Source organism: Podarcis pityusensis (genome assembly GCF_964106645.2).
Source record: "Podarcis pityusensis genome assembly, chromosome: 6".
NCBI classification, from domain to species: Eukaryota; Metazoa; Chordata; class Lepidosauria; order Squamata; family Lacertidae; genus Podarcis; species Podarcis pityusensis.
Genome location: NC_138030.1, coordinates 94,397,135 through 94,424,908, shown reverse-complemented (window position 1 = coordinate 94,424,908; position 27,774 = coordinate 94,397,135). Strand labels below are relative to the sequence as shown.

Sequence of the window (27,774 nt, the reverse complement as noted above, 5' to 3'; positions counted from 1 at the left end):
TAATCCTTGCCCTGCCAGTCTGTATTCTCCCAGTCACCTCCCTAAGCTGCTGTTACCCCCGCAAGCGAGAATTGCAAGGTAAGCACCAGCCCAGAACATTGGTTAGGGTAAGAGTAGCCACATGAGTAAAGGCATTCAGTGTGGGGAGAGTTTTAGGGGGAAATTGACTGGTAGTGGAGGGGTAAGCACTCCGCATTCTCATTCTAATGCAAAATGCCCACCTCCCAAGGGCACCTTGCAATGAAGAAGGGGCTTCAAGTTGTCTGCTGTTGCCGCATTACATACAGTGGCGGCTGGGGCCTGTTGGGACTGGTGAGGTGGAAGTAGGAAGCCGTTAGATCCAGTAGTAGGGGGAACCAAAGCCAATGGCAAGGAGAGCCAACCCATTCTGGTTTTGTGCCCGTCCTGCTCCCTACAAGGGCAACATGGAGACCAAGGAGGAGGAAACTGACAGGCAGACTGGTTGCAACTTAAACAGCAGGCAGATGTTAGTGGGGCAGCACCACATCTGCCCCAGTGAGAACATAAGAAAAGCATGCTGGATCAGGCCAATCTAGTCCTTCACCCTGTTCTCATGGCCTCCACTGGCGGTATGTAGTTTCCCCCTTAGCTACTTACCAAAAAGCAATTAGCTTCAGAGACACTGCTTAGATCAGGGGTCAGCAAACTTTTTCAGCAGGGGGCTGGTCCACTGTCCCTCAGACCTTGTGGGGGGCTGGACTATATTTTTTGGGGAAAAAATATGAACAAATTCCTATGCCCCACAAATAACCCAGAGATGCATTTTAAATAAAAGAACACATTCTACTCATGTAAAAATACGCTGATTCCCGGACCATCCGTGGGCCAAATTTAGAAGGTGGTTGGGCCTTAGTTTGCTGATCCGTGGCTTAGATTATGAGGTTAAAGGTGCAGGTAATAGAATCCACAAGCCCCACCCCCAGCTTCCCCCAATTTAAGCCAAATCACGTCACTCCTGTAGCCTAAAACAGTGTTAAGTGGGCTATTGCAAAAAATAAAGGGAGGCAAGTCCTCCTCCAGTGAAATAGCTTAGCTATATAGCTGGGTGCCTTATTAGCATTTAAAAAGGACCTTGCTTAGTGCTGATTCACACATACAAGTACATTGTTTTCCCTCCTACATTTAATTATAGTTGATGACTGTCCATTTAATGGTTGAACTGACTGTACTGAAAAGCATTGTATCTGAAATGGTATAACAACTTCTGGTTGTGCTGCTGTGACTTTCATGGTCCATCCACATGTGCAAATTATGGATAGGCATTCATATGTGAACCAGTTCCAGTGGTTTGCATATCTTTCCTGTTAACAGTTCTGCTAGTGCCTTTTCTATGAATGAATGGAGCTTTTGCCAGTGATGCTTGAACTGCTTGATCTCTGTATATTCTGATATGAACTGACCTGACCCACAGCTCCCTGATCACAGCTCATTTACCAACTCCCTGAAAGTTGTGATTCATTTCCCTGCTTTAAAAATAGTAAGCTGTGCTTTAAAATGTGTCATTTGAGAGCAAATATGTTAGAAATGCATAGATGTGAATTTCCATGTGGTTTAAAAAAAAAAAAAAAAAAAACAGGTGCAAAGATGAGACGGACCAGACATCTACCTGGCATTTGTGAATGTGGGCTTTTAAAGCCTTGACCTGCCTGGTTCTTGACTATGTAAGCACCTTTAGCATAGCCAGTGTGGAGCATGTGTGTGTGCGCCAGACCCATTTTGCTGTGTTCAGAGTCTGTGGCAGATGTGCAGGCATTGCAGGATAGACAGGTCAATTTGGAAATTGCTCCAAAAAGGTAGAAATCTCTGGTATAGGAGGAAATAGCTGGTATAGGAGGATGAAAGCCCTATATTTGGTGTCAAACGGTTGATCCATTGAAAGGTTGTCATCTTGCTTGCTTAGCTTCTTAAGTGGCTGTTGTTGCTGTTAGATCAGGCATAGACAAACTCGGCCCTCCAGATGTTTTGGGACTACAACTACCATCATCCCTAGCTAACAGGGCCAGTGGTCAGGGATGATGGGAGTTACAGACCCAAAACATTTGCTGTTAGATTCACCAGAAGGTCTCAAGAGTGGGCTACAGCAATATAAAACAACAGCATTATAAACAGTTTAAAACAAATTACAATTGCAGCTAGATTGTGTTCTAAAAATATATCTTGTAAGTGTCAAAGGCCACTGTAAAAAAAGCTATACAATGAACATGCTGGATGCATCTCGGTGGGGAAGGGAATTCCACATCTTAGGAGCTGCCACAGAAAATGACCTCTCCCAGGTCTCCCCCTGCCCCACAAATGCATCTGAAGGTGCTACCAAGAGGGCCTCCTCTGCTGATCTTAACACCAAAGTCTGTAGAGAAGATATTGGTACCCAATACATTTAGGGCTTTAAACATTGGTGTGAGTACCTTAAATTGGACCGAGAAACAAACTGGCAACCCATGCAGCTATTTTAAAAGAGGAATTATAGGAGTTCTAATGGGAACCCCAGCCTGTTGGCGTTTAACACCAGGTCGGTCTTAAATGTTGGCCGGGATCTTTTGTTATTCTGCAGTCCTGTAAATCATATATGGCCATCCTCCTTTGGGTTGGGACTCCGCTTAGTTCCTTCTTCTTGATCATATTCTCTTGCCACCTGCATGTTATCTGTACAAAAGATCTTGAGTCATCCTCGCTCCAGATATGTCCAAGTCTGGTTCTTCTCTTCCATCCTTTTTTGTTGTGCATCTTGAATCATTTTTCGTTCCATCACTCAGGAAGAAGAGAAGGGTTTGGGAGTATAGCTCTTGGGATCTTGTGCCCAGAGCAGAGCCCATTCCCCTCTTGACATCTTGGTGATGGAGGGAAGAGTTTTGCTGGATGGCAGAGGTCAATGGCTTGAGGAAACACAGTGCTGGTGAAGCTTCCTCTGAGCAGCAGCCAAACAAAACAGCTGAGAAGGGTTGACTCTGTAGAGCTGGAGTGAGACATCGGGCATCACTGCAAAATACCCAGTCAATCAATCCTGCTTTTTTTGTTTTATTTGAACTGATTCAGGTCAGGCAAAGAGTTTGGTCTCAAAGGTCAAATAGCTCAAATAGCCCTTTCATCAGGTCAGAATGACAAAATCTGAAAAGCTTTCAAGAGAACAGCAAACGCTTAGTGCACGGAATCTGGTTTGTGTAAGGCTCTAGGCCAGAGATGGCATGCCAGATCTCCACTAATTTTGCCTGCTTTTTTCATTCTGGCTGTTAATACCAAGTGAGGGACCTGCTTTCAGGTGGATGGACTCTGCTCCCTAAGCAAGCTTCTTGCCCACTCTCCCCAGGTGGTCGTATTTCCTATCGGCTGTGACCGGGACGAGTGCACCTGTCGAGACCCAGCCGCAGAAGAGAACCAGTGACAGCAGCCAGGGCCGCTTGTGCCGTCTGGGAAGCGAGTGGAGGATACGACACAGGCTTGAGGAGGAGCGGGACGCAGGGCTGATGGGAAGGACTCCAGTGGAACGCAGGGGCACAGAGACCTGGTGCTATGGGAGGCATAAGCACGTATGGAAGAAAGCAAGCAATGACAAGGAGGCAGAGAGCAAGCTAGGGGAAGGAGCGCCAGGGAGGAAGCAAACAGCCTTACAACACCCGTTCAGCTTCTTTCCCATCAGAATCAAAGTGCCGGCCAAGGGCCTGTTCCACAGCCTTGTCAGCTCTGCCGGCAAGCTGGCTCTGGATCAGGCCCCTGAGGCTGCCTTCAGTGCATTACTGTATAAATGGTTTGCCACCTACAACTGTCTTTGCTCTGAATTTTGTCAGTCTGCCCAGCTACCCTCATTCACTGTCTAGGGCTTGATTTTTTGCAAATGCAGGGGGTGGGGGGTGGGAAGAGAGGGGAAAGTGATTTGTCTGCAAATATTTAAGCATAATTTTATTACAAATCTATATTATATTTTTATTTGCTGATCATTAAGCTAAAACGTGCTGCTGTGAAGTATGGGACATCAGAAAACTTGGTGTCAGATGCAGAGGGATTTCCAGACGCAGAAGGATTTCTGATTTATGCGAACGGCAGAGTCAAGTAGTAATGTTGTTGTTGTTGTTTTTCTGGTGTAAGATTGCATGTTTGAAGGCCCCCTCCAGCCCCCCCTTCTCCTTGACATTCTATTTGTTTTTCCTTATGGGCAGAGAATATTGGTGGTGCAGTCCAGGAAAAGCTTTACCATTTGATTCTGCCCACTGCATAAACTGGCCACAAGATGGGTACTTCAGTGTAACAGGAGATCCCCACCAGTCTCAGATAATTGGTACCTATAAAGGCCAAAGGCTACAACAGAAAATCTGCACATTTGAACATTAAAAAGAACACTGTTTTTAAAGTAACTTAACATTACTGTACTGGGTCCATACATCAGGGCAGACTTGCAAACAAGTCTACAAGTAACTTGTCTTCAGTTTTGCTATCCTAGCCTTCCCATCCAGGAGTGTGTTTGCCATGTTGTGTCCAGAAAGACACAGCTTTCTAAAAAGCTTTCCTGTTTGGACACAGGTGGGAGATTCTTCCAATCCTGCAACAGGGGACCCAGAGATGCTTCACATAGTCTAATGGGCAACTTTTGTGGGCTTTTACTGCTGAACTACAGGGGTCACCAACATTTTTGGACTTGCAGGCACATTTCAAAATCCAAGGTAGTGCTGTGGGCACCAGTCACAAAAATGGCTGCCATGGGAGTATAGTCGTTCCAATGGGGAGTCATGTACATTCTGCTGCTGCTGATTCCGGAAACAACACAATATTGACACACACATACTGGTGCCGTGCTCAAACATATACCATATACATCTCTCACAGATTACACACAATTACCTCTCCTTTTCTGCCACAGCCACCTGCAGACCACACATGCAACTCTCCCTTTCTCTGCCCAAATGTATTTCTCAATCACAAACACACACAGTATGCCTAAGCACCCCACACACATTCAAAAAGGAAAAGGAAAACCCTCCACAGATGAAGGAACGGCCTGTCCACCCCCTCAAAAAGAAATCTGTTTTTGTTGTGATCCCTGCTCTAGAATGCACACAGCACTGTGATACTTTACTGCTCCAGAACACCATGTGGTATATGTTTGCTCCGGACAAGTGGTTCTCAAGTTTTATTCTGTGGAGTGTTACCACTGCGTTCTCACAGTGAGAAGATCAGTCCTGGCAGAGCAAGACACACACAACCACGCAAGAGAGCTGGCTCACTACCAGGCACAGCTGCAGGAATGCAAGGTGGGATAGGTTGCACTCTAGTTTCACAGGGCAGTGGTGAAGCCCAACATTAGCATTTCAAGGGAAGCTCCAAATGGCACGAGCTGAAGCTTCCCTTGAAATGCAACTGGCGGCTTCAGAGATTTTTGTTGGGCCTGGGGCAGGGAGCGAAGGAGTTAAACTTCCCACCCAACCTGTTCCTAAGGCAATGTAGGCTAACCTGCAGCTGCTCTTTTTCATATATATAATACATTTTGCCCAGAGATGCATGCATTGCATCTAACCACCAAGCAGTTGCTGTATCCTGCATAAAATAAACCTCTGAAATGTCACAAGCTGCAGGTGGCCTGGGCACTACCCACACCAAAAGCCAGATGCCACTTCTGAGACACACCATGATGTGTGCCCCAAAGGGCATATAGCTTATTCATCCTTCTCCTCCTAATTTCTGCCTAAAACTAGCACCTACGTACTATTTGGTGGTTGTCACAACCTTGCTGTAAAATACTCTGAAATTAAGCAATTGCTGCCAGGCACTCTTGTTGGAAGACATTGGCTCAGAAGGTTCTGGACCTCACTGTAGGACGTTCTATATTATTTGGACTGGAATTGCCTAATGCTATGTGATGCCTCAGAATAGCACAGTCTGGAATATAACAAATACTCATGACCTAAATGCTAATAAGGGCAAAACTGCACGCTAAACTGGAAAACGTGTGTTTGCCAATCAATAGCAATAGCAGGAGTGGAGGGACGATGCACATAGCATTCCCCTTCCCCATCAGTTTTTTCCAAGAAAGCCCCACACATCCCTTGCAGGCCAGGCTTGTTTCGAGTTTTGGAGGTAGCTGAGATGAAATGGTTGGCGAGAGGAGTTGCATGGGAGAGTCAGGCAAGGGGAGGAACTTGTTGGTGGAGCCTTCCTGCAACCATGTAGACCGGAAGTAGCTTAAAAAAACAGAACCACAAAAGTGATTTGTAGGGCTGCTTAGGAGTAGGTGACCCTCAGAACTATAGTTCTATGATTACATTTAGATGTGCATACAGGGTTGTTGGCTCCCCCCATACACCTGAACATGTAACATATGGGTACATGTAACATGTCTGGAAACACATGTATGACTCACCAGAGAGTGAGGGCTGGCATTCAGCCCACCAGAGAGGCTGATGGTCAGGAAGGAACTTGGCTGAATAGGAGGGTGGCATTTGAAGCAGCATAGCTCATTTTACAAACTCAGCATGAGTTCCCGAGAGAGATGACAATTCCTGTCACCAGCACTTCCAATTTGTTTAGGCGCACCATTTCACTGCCTGTAAAGGGAAGACAAAATGCCAGGAAGCTGTTTCTCGTCTGGGTACAAAAGAACAAGTTGCGTAGAGTTGCTTTGGATGCTATTTTGCTGCACAAGCACAGGTTGCACAAGTCCAATGTGCTTCCTGTTCCTCTACACCAGCATCACTTCCAAAATTCAGACTCCAGATCGTTTCCATGATGAGAGCCATGTAAGCCGTTGGCACAGAGATAATGAACGTGTCTCCCAGGTGGGAGGCAATGAAGGTTTTGAGTAAGACATATTTTTTTGTGGAAGAACAGGAAGCTTCTCCTATTCCTCTGCAGCAAGGTACCATTTGAAGCTGCTGCGAGACACTAAGAGAACAGCTTTGGCAGACCATATTCCTTTTGAAATAATGTCTAATTTCTGAGCCAGGCAAAGGCTTCTTCTCATCAGAGGTTTATACAAAAGTTAGTTTTGATTATTGCCTAGAGCTGCTGCACTTAACAAAGAACCTCTACGTGTGGACTGTAGACGTGTTTTAATATCATCATTATCATCATCATCATTAAAAAGGGTTTGACAGCAAAAATTGGTCCAATCAAACACATCCAATGGCACGTGCAGGTGCTTCAAAGCACAAAACCAGCTCTGGATTTGGGACATTATCTTCATAGAAATGGTCCCATTATAATAAGGGTTCACCACGGAGGCTGAGTTGGGGCTTTATTTTCTGATGTATTGGAGAAACGTGACCCTACATTCGCAGCAGCGGTGTCTTTTGACACCTTAGCCAGTTGCTTCATATACAACTCCTTCAGCAGAGATTCCAGACTTCAAAAAGGTACATGCCTGGTTGGTCACCTGGCTACCAGACAGCTTTCTAGTTTGTCTAAAACAGGCATTCCAGTATTAATAACTTCCAGTGTTTAATAAATTGTTAATTCCCCCAAGGACAGGGCTGAAGGTTTAGGATGAAGAAGCCACATTCAGCCGGAGAAGCTGATGGCAGGCCAGTGGGAAAATTAATTGGGGTGAATTGCTTCTTTTTACGGTTCAGGGGATATGGGACTTCCTTTAGCAACTTGGAGCATCTTGTCCCCTTTTGGAGGGAGGGTTTTATTCACAATTGAGGCTGCTGCTATTTTATTTTATTTTATTTTATTTGTATTTGATAATTATTTTTTATAAAAATCTATGGAAATAAATAATCTACCTATCCTCGTGTCTTTCCCCATTTTGCTGCCTGTGACTTGAAAGCGAAAGTATTGTCTGCAAAGAAAGGCAAGATCAGCCCGACAAAATGGACAGCGACATCGTTTGAGCAGATTTAACCAAGGAAATAAACACAAACCTGCAAGTTTTCGTTTGCCATTGACTCACCTGTTATAACGTAATGCCGATTTTCATTTACTGAAGTAAGCAAGTTCTTTTGCTATGTCACTAGAAGAAAACCGGAACGGTGCAAGGTCAGGAAAAGGCAGGATGCTGACAGGTGGAAAGAGATTTCAGCTCTGGATCAGGAGAAAAGTCTCTCTCTCTCTCTCTCTCTCTCTCTCTCTCTCTCACACACACACACACACACACACACACACGTTCTAATACATCTAATTGTATCCTACATCCTATTAAGCATGTGTATGTGGAAAGCAGGGGCCCTCAATGGATGAGAACTATATCCTGGTCTCTGTGTGACCCTCACCCCATTTGCCTCAAAACCCTTTTACTTTCTGTCATTTTAAGCTTTCCTAGAAAATGCTCCCACAAAAGCTGGGTTTATTTTTGGAGATTTTCCAAGAATGTTTTTTTTCGGGGGTGGGGGGCAGGATACATGAAGCATGCCTCCCCTTGCCATGCAAACCCTCCCAAACACCTTTTCAAGCAACGAGAAGGAAAACTTGCTAGAGCTGTCGTTTCTGGACTTCCCTTAAGTGGAGTGTCATTTTCTCAAAAACAATAATGTATCATTTCCTCTGGCTCCCAAATTGAATCCGGAGGCAAAAAAAGATTTAATCCCATGCTCCCTGGGATGAAATGACGGCAGTGGAGCACAGGGTTTGTAGTTTCGTCTGTCTCCTGATTCAATTTGGGAGGCAGGGAAAATGATAAATCCATTTCTGCTGTGCTCTTCTGAAGCATAAAGGTGGTGTTACTTGGGAACAGTATGGAGAAGTTGGCTAAGGAGAGCAGGCTATCAGCAAGGGCCAAACCCCATTTCAAACCAGACCTGGATTTCAAGGGGTCTGAGCCCCACTCAAAAGGGGTTGAGGGACACTTTTGAATGGGGGGATTTTGCATTTAAAACTCCTCAGACTGAAAATATACCCCCATTACTAGCTTCGACAAAAATGTGCAGGGTTTTCTTGGCAAACTAATGAGGAAATTAAGTTTGAAAGCAAAGGAAGTATAGCCTAAACATTTCATCCAACACCAAAAAAGGGAGGAAAATAGATGTCAGCTGGTTTGAAAATATAAAGAGACACTGCAATTTCCTAACCCCACAAATTACTAACAGCGCCATTTAATATTCAGTTAGATGGTAATCTGGATTTTACAGAGTGTTACAATTATTACTTTGAAACGTTTTTAAAAAGAATAACAATAATAATACTGACTTTCCTGACATTGCCGCCAGCCCTAGCCACCATCCATCTACAGTAGCAAAACTTTGCTTGATATTTTTAAGAGAACACCAAGAAATGAGAATTGTAGTAAATAAGACATTTGAGGAAAAAATCAACTGACCCAATCATATCGATAACCAAAATAATCTCACAACAAGCAAAAGGTAACCATGCAAATACAGCAATACAAGATTTTGAAGAAATAATAGTAAAGGGGCGGGGGAACCACTTCAGTTGTATCTTTCCATGATAAATGAGGAGTCAGATTGCGGACAGGGGCATTTCTTCTTTCTTTTAAAAAAGAACCAATATCCCTGTATGAATTCCACGGTGCAAGCTCAATGGCCCAACCCAAGTGTCTGCAAACAAACCCTGTATGGCAGCAACCATATCCAAGATGGTGGAACTCCTGTTTGCCAGTTTTACATGGGTGGTTTAAAACGAAGGCCTGACCCTGACCTCCCCCAGCCATATAATGGAGCAGCGGGTGGGGAATTTAAGGGCAGAGAAGTGTAGAAGCAGAAGATTGTGTGTGTGTTTGGCGGTGGAATTGCATGCTGGTCTGTGGAAGGGAAGCAGGAGTTGGATGAGTGACCTGAATTGGGAGTAAGCTGCGGTGAGGATTAGAGATGTACCTAAGGATGCAGAAGTTGCCTTAGGAAAAGCTACAACCCTGGTTCAGGCGTCCCTTTTTCATGTGCTGTTCTTAAACCTTAGGATCGTAAGCTAAGTCTGCCTTGGGCAACTGGCAGAATAAAGCACTGCAATTTAAAACAAATGGCAGAATCTGGTGTCAAAGAGGCGCCCAAATGCTAACAGTAAGCTCGCTCTTTTGATTTACATTAACAGGAAGTTTTCAATAATTATCCCATGTTAGCGTTCTTGGGCCTACTTGTGAGTGGCAATGGGCATGGGATATTGGGTCCTATTGTGGTCCCACAATGCTATAATGTCAGTTTTTTGCTCCAAAGCTATAAAAATCCAGTGAACAATACCTGCAAAATTAGTAACAAAAAACACAAGACTGTAAGGGAACTATTTCAGCAATTCAGAGAGGGAACCTGCATCGTTCAGGGTGGGAGTTCAGAATTCTGCAACAAGGAACTCCCAAACTACTTCAAGCAAAAAATTGTCACTAATTTTGGGAGCAGGACTTGAGCATTAGATGAGCCCTGGCAAAATAAAGTGTTGGGTGGGGGCAAGAGAAAGATACTATGAGAGACTAAGCATGGATGTGAACGGAAACGATTTGAGAAATTAGAGGCATCTCGTTTAGTCAATTAATTTGTGAATCTATTTAGAAGGTGTCCCAATCAATTTGGCAGCAGTTTTTCAAACCTGTTCATTATTTTTAGTACAAGTAGCTACAAAAATTGTGGCAGCACCATCATCTTAGAACAGACGTTCCTTCTCCTTTCCCAAATGGTAGAGAATTCATCTTCTAAGGTGGTGCCTGGCTGCAAAAAGGGTGTGCATCATCTAAGAACAAGCACATATTTTCCCTTCTGGAATATTTCAATTAAAATACACAGTGCCTTGACCTAGGTCTGCCATCTTAACCTCATCCACCTGGGTGTAAGCCCCACTGAATTCAATAGGGCTTACTTCTAAGTAGACATAGCATTGTGCTGTAGGGCTTCTAGTGAGTAACAGCTCTGCTAGATATTCTCCCATCAGGGGCAAGGAGAAGCAGTTGCTTGCCCTCCTCAGAGCACTCAACAAGGGATGGACTCGGGACTCTGTCATTGTGTCATTACCAGTGAATTTGTCATGTTACAACCAAATTCCTGCTGAGCTAAAGTCCCTTTCTTCCATGCAACTTCTTGTCTATATTTTTAATTTATACCATTGAGAAATATGATGGACTCAGAAAGACTATCATGTACCATTTTCTATTATCTAACAGATAATAGGCAGGCTACAGTCTATAGTTGAACAGACTACAGGCAACTTGACTGAGGGTGTTGTTGTTTAGTCGTTTAGTCGTGTCCGACTCTTCGTGACCCCATGGACCAGAGCACGCCAGGCACTCCTGTCTTCCACTGCCTCCTGCAGTTTGGTCAGGCTCATGTTTGTAGCTCGTCCTCTGTCGTCCCCTTCTCCTTGTGCCGTCCATCTTTCCCAACGTCAGGGTCTTTCCCAGGGAGTCTTCTCTTCTCATGAGGTGGCCAAAGTATTGGAGTCTCAGCTTCAGGATCTGCCCTTCCAGTGAGCACTCAGGGCTGATTTCCTTCAGAATGGAGAGGTTTGATCTTCTTGCAGTCCATGGGACTCTCAAGAGTCTCCTCTAGCACCATAATTCAAAATTGACTGAGGGTACTCAGGTTAAATTCAAGAGGGCAGTGACTATATGCTTCTTCATCACATTTTGGTGAGACAAAAGAAGGAACAAAGAGACCACTTATGAGGCCATCTCTAGGGATGACACTCTGCTGGAGATTTCTGGCAGCTAGCATCATAGCATGCCTTGAATGTGAGGAAGTCACCTTAACATTTTCCTCTCTTGTCAGTCACCCCTTGTATACAACAACTTGTAAAAATAGCAGCCTCTTGTCTCTTGGAAGGAACATCTCTACCTGCTACATCTAGCACTACTTTTAGATATTTGTAGTACTGAGTAGGATCTGGGCAACTCTACTCACTCTACACACAGAAGATGGTTTTATTTGTAGTTATTAGCTACGACAGGAAAAAAGGAAAATCCAAATTTAGATCAAGCATACTCCTGAAACAACAGTTGCTGGGAAACAAACAATGGGGGAGCTGTCCCAAAGATTTGGCTGGCAACTGCTGAAAACAGGATGCAAGACAGGATGGACCAGTGGTGGCCCATTTGGGGAGGGGGAGGGGCAGTGGTGGTACCACCGCCAACCCAGAGCTTCCCTGATCTTGGTGCCACTGAGATGGACCCTTTTACAGGCATGGGCTGCCCTGTTTTGCCACTTGAGGCAAAGTGGGAAGGTGCTTCTCTGCACTGACTCACTGGTCCTTGCACACTGAAGGCGAAGCTGGATATCTGGATGCAGGCAACAGTCTCCCAACAATTTTTTGATTTAAGGTAAAAAGCTTCTGCCAAAGACTGCAATTGTGAAAGGTGCTTCATCCTTCCTCCTCCAGCTGTTTTTCTGTCCAAAACTATTCCCTAGCTGTTTCTGCCACCTGTAGGGAAAAGATACAGGTGCAGTAACAAGAAACACTTCCCCCCCCCCTTCAATGTTTGACTCTGAATGGATCCAAGAACTAACTTGCTTGACTCTGGCGTGAAATCTGAAATGACACCCGCAGCACCAGGCAACCATTGTTGCTTGGTACGTTGGTGATACCTAATTCCAATAAACTACCTGCTGCCAAAATACCTGAAAAAGAATCATTAGCTTCTGACTTGTTGAGCGTGGGTGTGGGTGTGGGGGAGATACTAAAGTTGTGCCATGAGACCTCCACCTGTGCTCCCACTCAAAGATCAAATGTGTTGGGGGCAGCTTTGCCTCCTTCCAACAGCTTATGTCAGCTGGGCTCATGCCACCACCAGCAAATTAAAGCTAATATGAGCCCTTCCCAATTTTATTGGTCCTAGTCATGTCACTGCGTTTTATTATTACCTGGTTTAGAATTCAAATTTCTCCTGCCCATAATTTCCCTGAGAAGTTCCTCTCTGGCTCCAGGATGCTGGCCGAATTTGTGCACACCTCTAAGCCATTAAGGAATCCTGGGACAAGCCGGCTTTGAGGGCATTTGAGTGCTCAGCAGAGGCCTTAGGCAGCCTGGGCACTAAGTAAGTCTCAGGACTCCTGGCACCTGGGATATTTGCTTAGCAGCAGCCACAATCCCCACCCTCTAGAGCAGGCTGAAGACAACCAAGGGGAGGAGAGAGTAGACGGCAGACAAAACTCTTCAGCAAATCAATTCTTCACCACTCAGCAATGTCACAGTTACACCAAGACATGTACTTCCCCACCGAGTACTCGGCATCTGCTGGGAAACTACATATCTCTGGATTCTTAGTACCTACAGTGCTGTTTGTCCAGAATCTCATCTCCATCTGCATTGGCTGTGCACACAAGGACTTAAGAGAGGCGTGTGGGAAGAGGCTTCCCTGAACAAATGAAGACCCTCCCTCTTCATAGCCCCCTGTGACCCTCACCCCATCTTGATACGCTGATCACTGCAAGCCCTTCCTTGTCTCACAGTTCGCCATATAGTCATAGCACCTGCTGACATAGGCTGGATGGCAGTGTCGTGGGACAAATCATTTGAAGCTCTGCTTCCAAGTTTCTATCTCATAAGTCAAGTATAGAATTACAGAATCACAGAACTATAGAGTTGGAAGGGACCCTGAGGATCATCTAGTCCAACCCCCTGCAATGCAGGAATATGCAGCTGTCTTATACGGGGATTGAACTTCCAACCTTGCCATTATCAGCACCATGCTCTAACCAACTGAGCTATCCAGGGTTTTTTAAAAAACCAAATAAACAAAATATACTTGCATAATTTATTCTACTTTCATTTCCTGGTGGTAGAATCCAGTTTCATTATATGCTGTAGTCTCTGATTCTGGTCTTGTCCTCAGCATATTAAGCTAAGGAAGCTTCTGTGCTATATTGCAGACCCTGCCACTCTGCAACTTTGCGGTGTCTGAGCTGATCCTGATGAATCCCAACGAAGTACATTCAAGTCACAGGCCATAAAGGCAGCCATGGGGGCCACAGATAGAGAAACTCTAGCTACATCCTAGAAAAAGTTCTCTACAGCGGCATGGATAAGGGGAGGCACCTGCTTCAATGGAGACAATGGCAGAGAGCAGCTGAAACCATAAGAAGGCACAAACCTTTCTCTGTAAAAGTTAGGATATTAATCCATCTCATTCCAAGCATTTTATACCTTCCTTTGAACCTGTCTCCATTTTTTTCTTCCTCTATTTTTCAGTCCCAAAAAGCGAATCCCCTATTTTCTTGGCCTTGGCTGTTCGGTTGAAATTATACTGGGTGTGGGAAGAGAGCAGGCTGCCACTTTTGTACCCCAGTGTGAAGGAGGATTTCTCTCCCCAAAACACCCCCCTTTGCCTCCCCACACCACTCTGAGGAACCTCTTGGCAAACTTAGCAGAGCAATCCCCACCCCCACCCAAAATACCAAACACCACCCACTGGGTCCCACATAGCTTGAAAATGTCAGAAGTTTGTTGACCACGTCAAGCCAGGCTAACCAATGCGAGTGAGTTCTCCTCTCCTTGGCTAAACATTGTCCTAGAGATCTATCTGATGCCCTGAAGATCCATGTACAAAACCCACCCATCCTGCACCTCCAAACTCCCTGTCTTCCTCCCGACTCTGAGGAAGTCCTTTGTCTTCTTTCCTTGATTCCTCTCAGTTGTCTCTGTCCCCGTAGTCATTGTAGAGGACACTCAACATCTGCTCCTCGCAGGTTTTCTTGAGGTCCCGACTCAGCTCCATCCAGCTGAATCCGTATGGCTTGATCTCACTGTAACGGCAGGCAAGGAATTTGAGCGACATGCGCTGAAGACCAATCTTGGGCTCCTGCAAGAGGCCATGGCACCAGGTGCTGAGGTCCCCAAGCTGGGAGAGAATGAGACCGGCTTTTCTAGAGAGGACAGAAAGAGACAAGGGAAGGGAAGTAGAAATGGGCCTAAGCAGAAACACAGGAAGCAATCTTATACGGAATCAATCCACCATCTACACCAGCGGTGGGGGACTTTCTCAGATGCTTATCAAGATTAGCCTTAGCGGCCAAGTTGGACAAGTGGGCATGGTCAAACAACTGTCGATCACCTGGTGTCATTAGGTCACATGACTGACAGGTGGGTTGTCCTGCTCACTTGTCAAAATGCTTTGTGGGTTTCCCAAGCTCCTGCTGCCAAGGAGGGGAGCCAGAATGAAGCCTGCATTTTAACATTCAGATTTCTTTCTCTTGCGTCTCACAGCACTGGCAGGGAGGTGGTGGTGGGGACACAGGAGGAACCGAGAATTGACCCCTGAACCATGCTGGTAGTGCAAAGCCCACCTCACACTCCCCCTTTCAACACATGACATTGGAGGTTGAAATGGGGAATGTGGGAAAGGGCTTTGTGATTCTTCCTGCACTTTTCCTTTGCGTGCCCCTATTGCCCATAAACTGCTGGGTGGTTGGGAACTGGCCTTGCTGCAGTAACCAACCAACTGGGAGCCACTTTCAGCTTCCAGTTGTTCAGTCTGAAAGGCCACTTCACACCCAACGCCATGTATGATGTCAGGGGAGGGATGGTGGGTGTGGCTTGCTCAAAATGGCAGCCACTCTCCAGGGTTTAAGGCAGTTTCTCCTCCAGTCCCATCTGGAAATGCCAGGGGTTGCATCTGAGCCTTCTGCATGTGAAGCTTTACCAGTGAGCTATGGCTGAACTTTTAAATGGCGGGGGGGGGGGAGGTGGAGAAATTAAGAAGCCCTTGAACCAGCCCCTAATTAAAGCTGTGCTTCTGTCCCCCTCCTGGAGGTCAGCGAAAGGTGCAATGGAGTCAGCAGGAACCTTTGCTCAGTCCCAGTTCACATGTGTGCCACACTGACCTCAAAAAGAGGCCGTGGAGGTCAGCATGCAGGTGAACCGAGTTTAACTGCCACTATGATTGCTGTATGAGTTACTGAGAGAAAGTGCATGAAACAATATCCAGATGTTGTTCGGCTACAGCACCCATCACCCCTGACCATTGGCCCTGCTGGCTGGGGCTGATGGGAGCACAACATCTGGAGAGCCACACGTTCCCCATCCCTGGATTAGAACTTCATCAGCTGAGCTCTCCAGGATATCAGAACCAGTGTGGCATAGTGGTCTGATTGCATCACCTGGGCCAGCAAAGCTCATTGGAAGGGCTTTGGACAGCAACTGTCTTTTAGTTTAATGTACCATGCAGGGTTGTTGCAAGAGCAAAATGGCAGAAGGCTTCATGGATACCACCCTGAGCTCCTGAGAGAAAGACTAGGGACACAAGATGTAAGTGGGTTCAAGCTAGACTGTACTCTCCAAGATTCCTCTTTGACAGACTGCCACTAACCTCTCACTGTCATATAAGCCAGATGTTTGGCTTAAGTGTCAGCATCGCAAAGCCTGCAGCCTTTCAGCTTCCAGATGTCAGAGTTACCAACAACCCAGCTTTTTGTTGGGTGCTTGTTCTTTGTCATGGCAACTACTGTTGCTAGGAAATTACTTGAAAGCCAAGTGGTTGCTGAAGAAGTGCTCAAGGATGGCAAAGCATAAGAAGCCATGAAGAGTCCTCCCCCTCAGAGTCTTTCTAGGGCCAAACCACGTGAGATGATAGGGAACAGTGATCACTTTACATTTTGGCAAAAAAAGAAAAGGTCTCTAATCTGGATTGAGTCTACAGTGGAGCTCACCCCACCCCACCCAACATTTTCTCAGTGAAACCCATCCTCTGAAGCTGCAACACATAGATTTTCCCTAATGGAGTAAACAGCATGTTAGAAAGGGATTTTCATTAGGAAAACAGTATTTGTGGAGTGAGGAGAGGGGCCAAACATGTATCATGACGTGCCAAGGGACTTGAACCCAGTGAGACTATGGTTGCTTTTGGCAAAAAAACAGACTTGAAACAACATCTAGTGAACTCCAGCTACAGATCTCTGTCTTCTTATTGAGTTTGACTCCAAGAGAGTTAAAGGGGGATTTCGGCTTCACTTCCTGCAATGTACACCCCCATTTCTTTGATTCCACTATTGCTCAGAATCATGCAGGTTGTGTAGATTTTTGAAGCAATACAAACACTTGCCAAATGTGTTTGACCAAGGGCAAAAACAGGATAAATACTACAAGGAGCTGTGGTGCCTCTTCCAAAGTGTTTCCAGGGTGAAAAAGACCTATTACTCTGTCCCCTCCAGCCCTCAAAGCAGGAGGGACATTGTTGGTATGCAAGATGACAAGTGCATTGAGGACAAAATGCTGTAACAGAGCAGCCAGTCTCTTAGTTAAGGTGGAATCTGCAAGTCGCTTGCCCTGTCAGTCACAAGTGCATTTGATCTGTCTGCAGGCAGCTGATCCAAGCAGCAAGTTGGATCCCTAAGTTTTATCATCATCCTTATGATGAAATGATCTCCATCAAATGCTGCTGGGTGATAATAACTTGACACCACCTGACTCCTCTAATTTCAGAGTTTATTTTTTTAAAAGGGAATTAACTCTTACATCTCTCTTGAATCATTTTTAAAACATCCCTTACTAGTAAGTAAGAATAAAGCTCATCCATAGCCAGGAAAATAGTAAGGTAGACACCCCCACCCCAACTCTTGCTATAGGGTAATCTGCTCTGAGGCCTATTGAAAAAGTTGGTTGGGTGTGCAAATTAATCAAGCATTCTTTATTTTTTTCCAGCCCTCTGGCATCTAATATGTGTCACTACCCTGAACTAAAGGACAGAACAATGCTAAACACGTGTGCCCCTTTTATATCAGTTTAATCGTTATGGCTCCCCTCAAAGAATCCTGTGGATCCCAGTTTGGTGACGATATGGGCAACTATGTTGGAAATTCTTATTTCCTCACAAAGCCATAGTTCCCAACACTCCTTGGGGAAAGGTAAAAAAGGTAAAGGGACCCCTGACCGTTAAGTCCAGTCGCAGACGACTCTGGGGTTGCGGCGCTCATCTCACTTTACTGGCTGAGGGAGCTGGCGTACAGCTTCCGGATCATGTGGACAGCATGACTAAGCCGCTTCTGGCGAACCAGAGCAGCGCACGGAAATGCCATTTACCTTCCCACTGGAGTGGTACCTATTTATCTACTTCCACTTGATGTGCTTTCGAACTGCTACGGGGAAAGATAATTACTATTAAACCAGTTAAGCCATGCTGTGGCATAGACACACTCCCAGTATCTTTTCCATTTTACATGTTGTGGCTTAAAGATATCTAGTGACAATAACTTTGGCGGATAACAGTATTCTGAAACAACCGGCATGGCACAGAAGGTCTCATCTTACCGGGGGCCCAGTTCATCCTCGCATCGCCAGGTGAACTCCCCAAAGCTCTCGTAGTGCTGGTTGTAATGGTACAGGACCCGGTGAAGGCTTGGTGAGCCCAAGTCCAGCAGGGTGTTGTAGGCCGTTTGCTGCTCCTTCCCGCTAGTGTAGCCATTGAAGAGGTTGTAGATCTTGTCTGCTATTTCTGGTTTTAAACAAAAAGGGAAGGTGAAATGTTGATCGACATAGTGAAGGGTAGTTTGGAGTTTAAACAGCACCTCTTGGAAAAAAGTGTTTCCCCATCACAGCTGCCCTCCTCAACACAGCATTTTTGGGAAGGGCGAAGGGAGATTGCTGGGGAAAAAGCCACCCTGGGCAAGCAGGGCAAGGGAAGACAGGCATTTTGTGTTTCAATGCAACACTGAAGATGGAACAAGGATTTCAAAGATGAGCTCCCGAAGGCTCTTTACCAGCAACCTAGCTTTGCAACTTGCAACACAGATGTACATGCCAGATAATATATTGTGCCTTTTCAAAGCATCATTTTTCAAACCGAAACCCTAAAACTTATAGTTGCAGGAATAGGTTTCGCACACACACACACAAAATGATTAAAAATAAAATCCTCAAGCGCTGTACGCAGATGCTTCTTTTGCCAACGGGCAGGTCTCCGCAGCAGCACTGTTACCTTGGGCCTTCACATCGTCCACCACCGGGCAAGGAGTCTTCACAGTCACATCACTTGACCTTGAACGTCTCCCTGTGTTATCCACACCCCAGAGAGTGAACCTGATGGCGGAACAGAAAATATCACCAGATACATGCAGCATATATGTTTGGACTGCATGAGCAAATGTGCCTTGCATCTCCATCTTAATTCAAAAGATGTCTATTCCCCTTTGCTGCCTACCACATGTGGGCTCGAGACAAGTCAGCAGCTGGTATTGCTACTCACATGTAGGTGGTGTCAGGTTCCAGGCAGCGGATGATCAAGGAGATGGTGGTGGACAGCTTGTCAGGCACCTGCGCTGGCATGGCGCAGGGCGACTTGGCCCCAGAGATGATGTCATCCACAAAACTCAGCACCGTCTCTAGGGAAACAGGCAACCCAGCCATTATCTGATAATGCAGATGGACAAGGAGCAAGGAAGACAGAGGAGCATAGGAAATGTCTGCATGTTTTTAATAAATCATATTAATTTTTATGTTTTTAATAAATTGTATTATATGTGAGTGTGTATTAATGCTTAATTGCTTTTTAATTATTGGGGTTTTCTATGTGTTTAGCTGTTCTCATTTTTATCTGTAAGACACCTTCAGTCCCTGTCAGAGGAAAAGGGTGGTATAAAAATAAGTATATAGATAGTAATAGTCATAACTACGTTAATAATAATAAATTGAAGCTGGAGAGGAGTTTGGCAACCAAAGCCATTTTACTCTGCTTCTGATTGACAATTAATTCTTAAGGTATTTGCACCCCACCTTCCTGACCCTTCAGGGTGGCTGCAACCCCCAAATAGAAGCAATTGCTTAAACAAGCAAAGCAATAAGAATCAAAGCCACCCAGCAGCAACCAGCGGAAATAAACGTGGAAAAGTAACAGAAGAGTTGGCAGCAACATTCATGGTTCATTTATGCAAGAGTGTGCCAAATAAGCACTGATTTTTTTACTGGCTCTGTAAGGCAGGGAGAGAAGAGGTCAGAAAAATTTCACAGGGCAGCAGATTTCACATCCTGGGTGCGACCACCAAGAAGCTCCTATCCATCACACCTTAAAGGGCAGAGAGCCCAAACCTCCTGTGGTGATTGAAGAATGTAGACAGGCTCCAATGGGAGGAGGCTGCCCTTTAGATAACCCAGTCCCAAATTGCTTGAGGCTTTAAATGACACAACCAGTACTGTGAACTGAGCAAACAAACAAATCATGAGCCTTGACATTTCACCAAATATTCCACGAGAGGATGAACTTCCAAATTCATTTCAAATCCGATGGCAACGTACAGTGGTGCCTCGCAAGACGAAATTAATTTGTTCTGCGAGTTTTTTCGTCTTGCAAATTTTTTCGTCTTGCGAAGCACGGTATTAACGGTTTTAAGAAAAAGGAAACAAACTTGCAAGACGTTTTCGTCTTGCGAAGCAAGCCCATTGGGAAATTCGTCTTGCGAAGCAACTCAAAAAACCAAAAACTCTTTCGTCTTGCGAGTTTTTCGTCTTGCGAGGCATTCGTCTTGCGAGGTACCACTGTACGGAAGTGCTGGACATTCCCCTCCTGCATTTGCCCTGAGAAATCTGGAACTTTTTATCCAATGTTTGTTTCCTTTGAGATTCTTCAGGTGCTCTACATGAGAACGAACTTCAAACTCAAACCCTGAATTTTGCTTTAAACCGGATTTTGATGGCAACTCTAAAAGTGAGTCCTGTATAATTGTTTGCACAAAAAGACAATGTAGGAAATATCCAAATGAGTGTGATCATGATGTAGAGCACAGAATAGGGTGACTAATATGGGGGCATCCATTTCCCTTCATAAAATGTCCTGACTCTTTGCAAATGATTGTGGCATCATCCCCAGGCGTTTTGGGGCTTCATTTTTAAGTCAGACACAGGCTGATACTGAGGCACAATGAAACCAAAGCTTGCCATTTAAACATAAAGGGGAAGGAAACTTTTTAAAGTCTTCAGAAATTATTGCAAACCCTCCTGTTTATTCCCATCTACCCACTCTGGACCTCTTTGTGGGGACCAAGCTCTGCTGAATGTGGAGGGAGCCTTCTGGCTCATTCCTAGCTCAAACGGCTGAGAAACGATGGAGATTCTTATGATCATAATGATGGTTTTTACAACTGGATTTTGGATTTGGGTTGGAACCTGGATGACTTTAAAACAGGGTTGGACAAATTAGTGGGTGATATTAACAGTCAATGGCTGCTAGCCATGATGTCAATGTTCTCCCTCCACTGCCAGACACAGTATGCTTCTGAAAACCAGTCGCTGGACAACCCAACTGGGAGAGTTTTATTGTGCTTGGGTCCCCCTCTCTGGCTGGAGACTGTGAAAGCTGCACCTGAAAGTGCCTTGGGTCTCATCCAGCAGAGCTCTTCTTATGCTGTTATGGAGAGAGCTCTATTTTGTCATCTAAACTGGAACAAACTATTTTGGCAAGACTGTGATTTAGTATTAGCCCTTCTTTAAACCACAGAGCCTCTGGGGCTTGCCGATCAGAAGTTCGGCGGTTCGAATCCCCGCGACAGGGTGAGCTCCCGTTGTTCGGTCCAAGCTCCTGCCAACCTAGCAGTTCGAAAGCATGTCAAAGTGCAAGTAGATAAATAGGTACCACTCCAGCGGGAAGGTAAATGGCGTTTCCGTGCACTGCTCTGGTTTTGCCAGAAGCGGCTTAGTCATGCTGGCCACATGACCCAGAAAAACTGCGGACAAACACCGGCTCCCTAGGCCTATAGAGAGAGAGGAGCACGCAACCCCAGAGTCGTTCACGGCTGGACCTAACAGTCAGGAGTACCTTTACCTTTAAGAATACGGTGTTATATTGCATTGATATTTAATTCTTATGCACACTACCCTGGAATCCATGTTTTGGATGAAAGATACTGTTTAGAAATTTTCAAAAATAATTGTGTAAATGCATTTACAAAAGAATAAACTGCACTCACCAGTTTCCACTTTGGAATGGTCCAAGCGGTCAGTCACCTTCTCCTGGCGGATGAGGTAATCAACAATCTGTACTCCAATTGGGGGTTCCGAATGCTCCCACTCCAGAACTACCAGGGAGCTACTAGGTTCATGAACAGTGGACAACCTCAGCCTGCAGAGGGGAGAGCAAAAACAGAGGTCAGGCTATGGCTAACCCTTGGCAAGCGTCTCCTGACGATGTCAATGGGAATGCCAACTCAAATTCAGCAAAATTCTGACAACAGAGTACCCCCCCCTTCTGCCTTCATTTCACTATACTGCATTCAACAGAGCATCTGATGGTGCTTAAGCAACGATGCTCAATTAATAATGTGTTCTGCTTATTCAAGTACCTTCAAGCCCCCACAAGGGTAGGGGGGGTAACATTAATGAGATGAACAGGGCACACTTTGCCATGCCCTGTCTTTGGTGCACAACGCAAAGGGGGTGGGCAGGGGAGGGCCCAACTAGAGATCTTTCAGACACACACCTCGCACAGAACCCAAAATGGGACAATTAAATGGACACTCTAAATCCAGCAGGCAGATTCAGATTCCATTCCATTACGACACCTCAGCTCAACCTACCTTCTCACGGCGAGGGCATAATGGGACAATGACCACTGCCCTGCACTCCTCGGGAGAAGGCCAAAATGAAATATAGAAACGAGCAGCATCAAACTCGTTATGCTGAGTAAGCTATGAAACCTTGAACTCCCAACAGTTGTTGTTGCTGCTGTCTTTTTTTACCCTGGTGGACAGTAAAAGCTTGCCTTTGCACCTGCAGCCTTCTTTGTAGGCTTACTACAATATTGATTTAATATTTACTTTTTGCATCCTGCCTTTTTCCTGCCATGAAAATTCATGACATAAACAGAGTATCCTAAAAACAGCAATAAAACATACACGTGAAATACTCTTAAGACCCAATAAAAAACAGACACCAGTAAAATGCACTTTCCTTTGGAAGCAATGGAGCAGAAAGGCAATGCCTTCCTGCCCTTTTTGATATACACTTTTTGATGTACATCCTGCTTGCATTGGGCTCCTAACAGCATTATGGGGACTGTCAGGAGCTGCAGGCATGGAGATCAAGCCATGGGTGCCTTCTCTCCCACACCAGATTCAAAAAGGAACAGTCTGATCAAATCCACCACCATGATTCTGTGAAAGAGACTCAAGAGAGGTAACTCTGGGAAAGGCGAGATCCTCAGTTTTCAGCCATCATTTCTCTCTTTATTTCTGGTGCTAGAAGAATATTTGCTACAACGAACAGTATCACATGAGGCCACGTTTCCCAAAAGACATTTAGCAAAATCTCAATTCTGCAAACTGATGGTGGGGACACCTACATAGGGCGTGGGAGGGGGGCACAGGCTGGAAGCCCATCAGCACCGAAGGCACTTGAGTCACACCGACACCAGTCCTCGATGACGTCCCCACTGCCTGAGCACCATAGGGAACTCATGGTGGCCTCTTGCAACAGCTGAGAGAGAAATAAAAGGAGAACAGGAATGAGGAATAGCACAGGAGGAACATCAAGAAAATCCCCGCCATGAGCTGAATTTTCATCCTACCCAAGGGCTGCAAAGCAGAGGGGCCATTCTGACAAATTTTGTTGAGAGGCCTGCATATCGTTTGCTCCTTTCACACTAAGCCATGGTTAGTGATCAAAACAGAAGTTCAGAATTCAATAACAGAAGACCAGCAAGCCATTAACATATCAGTCCTCTTCTGCAAACAGAAAGTAATTCAGATGGGGAGAATTTAATAAGCACTGCTATGCTGACTGCAGTTATTCTGCTTCAAGTCTGTTTCTAGCCATCACTGTTTGAGAAGATTGGAAATGTCACCATGTTTTCTCCCACTCCCTCTGCCCCCTTCAGATAAAGCGTGTTCTCATTCATAGAGAGCACGTGTTGTGGTGGGGTCTGGCAGGCCACCCCTCTGTTGATGGGCGCGTTAGTTTGGATGACCATCCGCAGTGATTGGGCAGCTGGGTTGAAGGGCAAATTTTGGTGTTGCCATTTAGGGGGTTGGACCAAAGGTTATAAAATGAAGTCACGTACCACTGACTGGGCTGTTTTGCTGCGGATCACCCGCCCACCCTTCCTAATTTAGGGCTCTTGGTTGACCTTGCTATGCCTGTAATGGGGTCGCCTGCTTTTGGGGCAGGGGCCTGGTAGGAATTTTGTCCAATTGGCTGATTGGCTGGTGCCATTTGGTTTTTGCTTACTGTGTAGCAAATCGTCACAACTTGTAAGGTTGCAGTTAGGCATTGGTTTAAAAATTGGTTGGTGGAGGGATAAGTATTGGCAGTGCCTGCCCCTCCAATACTGCTGCTGCAAGGGAATTCCATTAAAGGAATCCAGGAGCTTGCCATTCTTTCGTATGTACCCCTGAAGGGGGCTTAGGGCCATGCAAGCCCCCGAGAGCATGCGGTGGGGTGGGGTGAGGGTCTGGTGCCCGGCTCCATGCTCTCCCTAATATTGTTTTCCTTTACTGGCTTTCGCTGGAATCCGGAAGTCAGTTCTGTCCCTGGCGTGGGGACAGATAGCCATAACCAATGCCTAAGCAACCACTCACATTTATGTATTTTAATAAAGTTGGGGCCAAAAATATGCCAAAAACCTTAAACAAAAATTATGTGTGAAGTGTGAGTTATTTATGGGTGGTTTGGAGGACCTCGACACGCAATCTTGTTTATATGAAAATTTGAATACTTAAGACCGAGTAAGAGAGTAGCCTGCCCCACTTTAGAATGCACACTTATTTGCAACCACTGATACTACATTTAGTCCTGCCTCCCATATAAAGCCACTCACCTTCTGAGTTTGATTGTTGGTGACCAGCTCATAAATGGGTGCTGCTTTTGTGACCTCCAGGAGGATAGGCTCAGGTACAGTGTCTGTGCCAGAGGATACATGACACAGAGGACAGGATGATGGACAGCGGCCTCTGCTCTGGCATTCCATGCGCACGCCGGCTGCCATGCGCTTGGTTCCTGACTCTGACAAGCTGGCTATGTACTCTGGAAACGTAAGGACCCTGGGATCTCGCTCACGCTCCTCAGACTCATCTGATGGGGAGTTACCTGTAAGAAATGTGATTGGATAGAATCAGGAAAAGGTGAGTAGTGACCTGGTCAAGTTTCATGGTGCCCTGGACTAGAGAGATAAAACATCTGCACCCACAGGGGTGTGCAATCATTTGCAAGAACCCGGTGCAGATTTCAAGCTCATATCATTAGTTTTGTTTTTAAGCTTTCCCCTGGATGACTGGCCTTCCAGAACATAGATCTCTTTGGAATAATTTCCAACTTCTTAATGTTCTTCTTTAAAACTGGTATTCAAAATCATACATAGATCAGCAAACAGGAGCACCAATTCATCTTGAGTGAGAGTCCTGAAAATCTGCTCCAGGCCTCACAGGCCTTTTCCCACCAGGCCTGGGAGGGCAGGGCCCTGACTGACTCCAGCTACAAAAAGCCAAGGCTGCTGAAAAGGCCAGAGACCATTATGGCTGTCTCTTAATGCAGTCCCAAGTCACCGAGTCAGAGCTTCCACAGGCGCCGCATGCCATGAACCACCGTTGGCAGGATTGGGAGCGACAGCAGCAGATATGTATGTTCTATGCTTATGATAATTTTTTAATTTTTTAAAAAATTAAATCTTATAAATAGTTTTTTGACAAAACATCAATCATACATACAATATATAAAAACCACTTGGCGATCTTGGCCTGAGACTTCTCTCCTCCTCAACTAATGGTTTCCCTAATTATACTCTGATATTGCATTTTGTTATTATCATTATTATTACCCTTAAATCCAAATCTTAAATACACCATTTAAACATCATGTTGGTAATAATTGATATCTCTAACCTTACAAAACTTCTTGTAGCCCTACTAACAATGTCAATTGTTTACAATTGTCTCTCAAATACAATGCAAATTTATTCCAGTCTTTCAAAAAGGTCTGGTCCTGCTGGTTCCAAATTTTCCCAGTTAGTTTCACCAACTCGGCATAGTCCATTAACTTCATCTGCCACTCTTTTTTTGTTGGGATCTCTTCCTGTTTCCATTTTTGGGCCAATAATATCCTTGCTGCAGTTGTTGCATACAAAAACAATGTTTTATCTTGCTTATGTATTTCTCTACCTACAATACCCACTAAGAAGGCTTCTGGTTTCTTTACAAATGTATATTTCAACACCTTTTAAAGTTCATTATATATCATTTCCCAGAAAGCCTTCACTTTCTTACAAACCCACCACATATGATGGAAAGTACCCTCTTTTTCTTTACATTTCCAACATTGATTATTTAGTCTGTACGCTTATGATAATCTTTTTAGCCTCTTGCTAATTATGCTGTTTTAAATGTGCATTTTGTATTTTACTTCCTTTAGCAATGTTTTCTTTTGAAATGTTTTAAGATAATATTTTCATTTCCTGTTAATTATGTTGCTTTGAATGTATACTTTATATTTAGACTTTCTTCAACAATGTTTTATTCTGGATTGATTGATTTGATGTTTTAATGTGTTGTAAACGGCTTTGAGATTTTTTCTTTAAAATATAAAGGAGTATATATAGAATTGAAATTAGTAATAATAATCCTGGCAAGAATTATGCTGTTGCTTCTCAAATCTTGATTCAATAGTCTAAATGTGAAATTGGGTTATTTCCTCCCAGAATACTGCTGGTTCTAAGTGCACAAGGCTCCTCAAGTAACCTTCAGTCTGGTCTCATTCCACATTTTTTAAGAATGGTGCAAAATACACTTGATTTTCCATGCAAAACCTGCATAGGCAGTTAAATGTTCTGAAGAAGCAGAAGAACTGAAAAATGCCAAATTGAGGTGGAGTGGCTGCTGAGCAACAGTAATTTAGATAAGCACTAGAAAAGTTGAGCTTTTGAAAAGGGGAATGATGTGCAATTAAGGCAATTGCACCAAGTGCAAGCAACAATGGTTCTTGGTCTGCATTGCATGCTGAAAAATTGTGTTTCTAAATTGAGAACCACATGCAGTGAAGACATATGGGGGAAAATGAAGTGCAGCCAGACCACTACCACTTAATATCAAAAAGGTCATAGAGGGCTGGGCAATATCTGGCTATCAACATCGCAATATGTCACCAGCTAAATATCACGATGTGTCAATATATCAACAATGTCTGAAATAAGGATGGAGCTATGGAGCTATGCATTGGCTGGCTTCATGGTTTTCCCACACTGCGATTTTTGCTTAGCAAACACACACACACATCATGATTCACGATACATTGCCAGGTCAAAAAGAATGAAACTGATATCACGATATGGACTTCAAACTGGTCAGACCATTAGGATTGGCCGGGAGAGGAAGAACAGAAAAAGGAGAGAGAGAGAGACAGAGAGAGAGAGAGAGAGAGAGAGAGAGAGAGAGAGAGAGAGAGAGAGGTGGGTGTCAGAAAAAGAGGGGTGGCACAAAGAGAGAAGGGGGAATGGTGGGCTTCTCAGACATATCCTATTGGCCATTGTCAGGAATAGATGGACCTTTGTTCTAACTCAGGGGTAGTCAACCTTTTTATGCCTACCGCCCACTAAATGCATCTTTCTTGATGGTAAAATTTCCTTACCACCCACCAGTGCTCAATGGAAGGAGAAGTCAGCTTGTCTCGTAGAACCCCCTACCGCCCACCTAGAATCCTGAAACGCCCACTATTGGGCGGTAGGGATCAGGTGGACAACCCCTGCTCTAATTCAACATGGCTCTAATTTTTAGATAATTTGGGTTGACATAAGGAAAACAGGTGCAATCCCAGGACAGTTAGCCATAACTGAGTCCCACTGCAATCAACAGAAAAAATTAAGTCATGATGAACAACTCAAGTACCATTGATTTCAATGGGATTGAAGGCAGGACCACTTTACCTGAATCAGGGCTGTGGTGCTTTTGAAACAGGATTAATGCAGACAATTAAGCCAACTCTGCTAGTGATGTGACA

General features: G+C 44.9%; 2 protein-coding genes across 3 annotated transcripts in view; one reads left to right on the top strand and one right to left on the bottom strand.

Moving 5' to 3' along the window:
- The window catches only part of PAPPA2 (pappalysin 2), a 134,413-nt gene extending 126,536 nt beyond the window's left edge, over positions 1-7,877 (top strand). Inside the window, exon 22 of the mRNA XM_081012021.1 lies at positions 3,326-7,877. Within this exon, the coding sequence (XP_080868147.1) occupies positions 3,326-3,400 (75 nt within the window). The 3' untranslated portion in view covers positions 3,401-7,877. The remainder of the gene's footprint in view (positions 1-3,325) is intronic.
- A 5,206-nt stretch (positions 7,878-13,083) lies between these two features.
- ASTN1 (astrotactin 1) overlaps positions 13,084-27,774 on the bottom strand; it is a 215,213-nt gene continuing 200,522 nt past the window's right edge. For both annotated transcript variants that reach the window (XM_081012041.1, XM_081012042.1), the window contains exons 17-23: positions 24,608-24,876; positions 23,135-23,268; positions 21,765-21,916; positions 19,052-19,187; positions 18,785-18,885; positions 18,118-18,301; positions 13,084-14,738 (exon numbers count right to left, since the gene is read on the bottom strand). In XM_081012041.1, the coding sequence (XP_080868167.1) occupies positions 14,504-14,738; positions 18,118-18,301; positions 18,785-18,885; positions 19,052-19,187; positions 21,765-21,916; positions 23,135-23,268; positions 24,608-24,876 (1,211 nt within the window). In that variant the 3' untranslated portion in view covers positions 13,084-14,503. The remainder of the gene's footprint in view (positions 14,739-18,117; positions 18,302-18,784; positions 18,886-19,051; positions 19,188-21,764; positions 21,917-23,134; positions 23,269-24,607; positions 24,877-27,774) is intronic.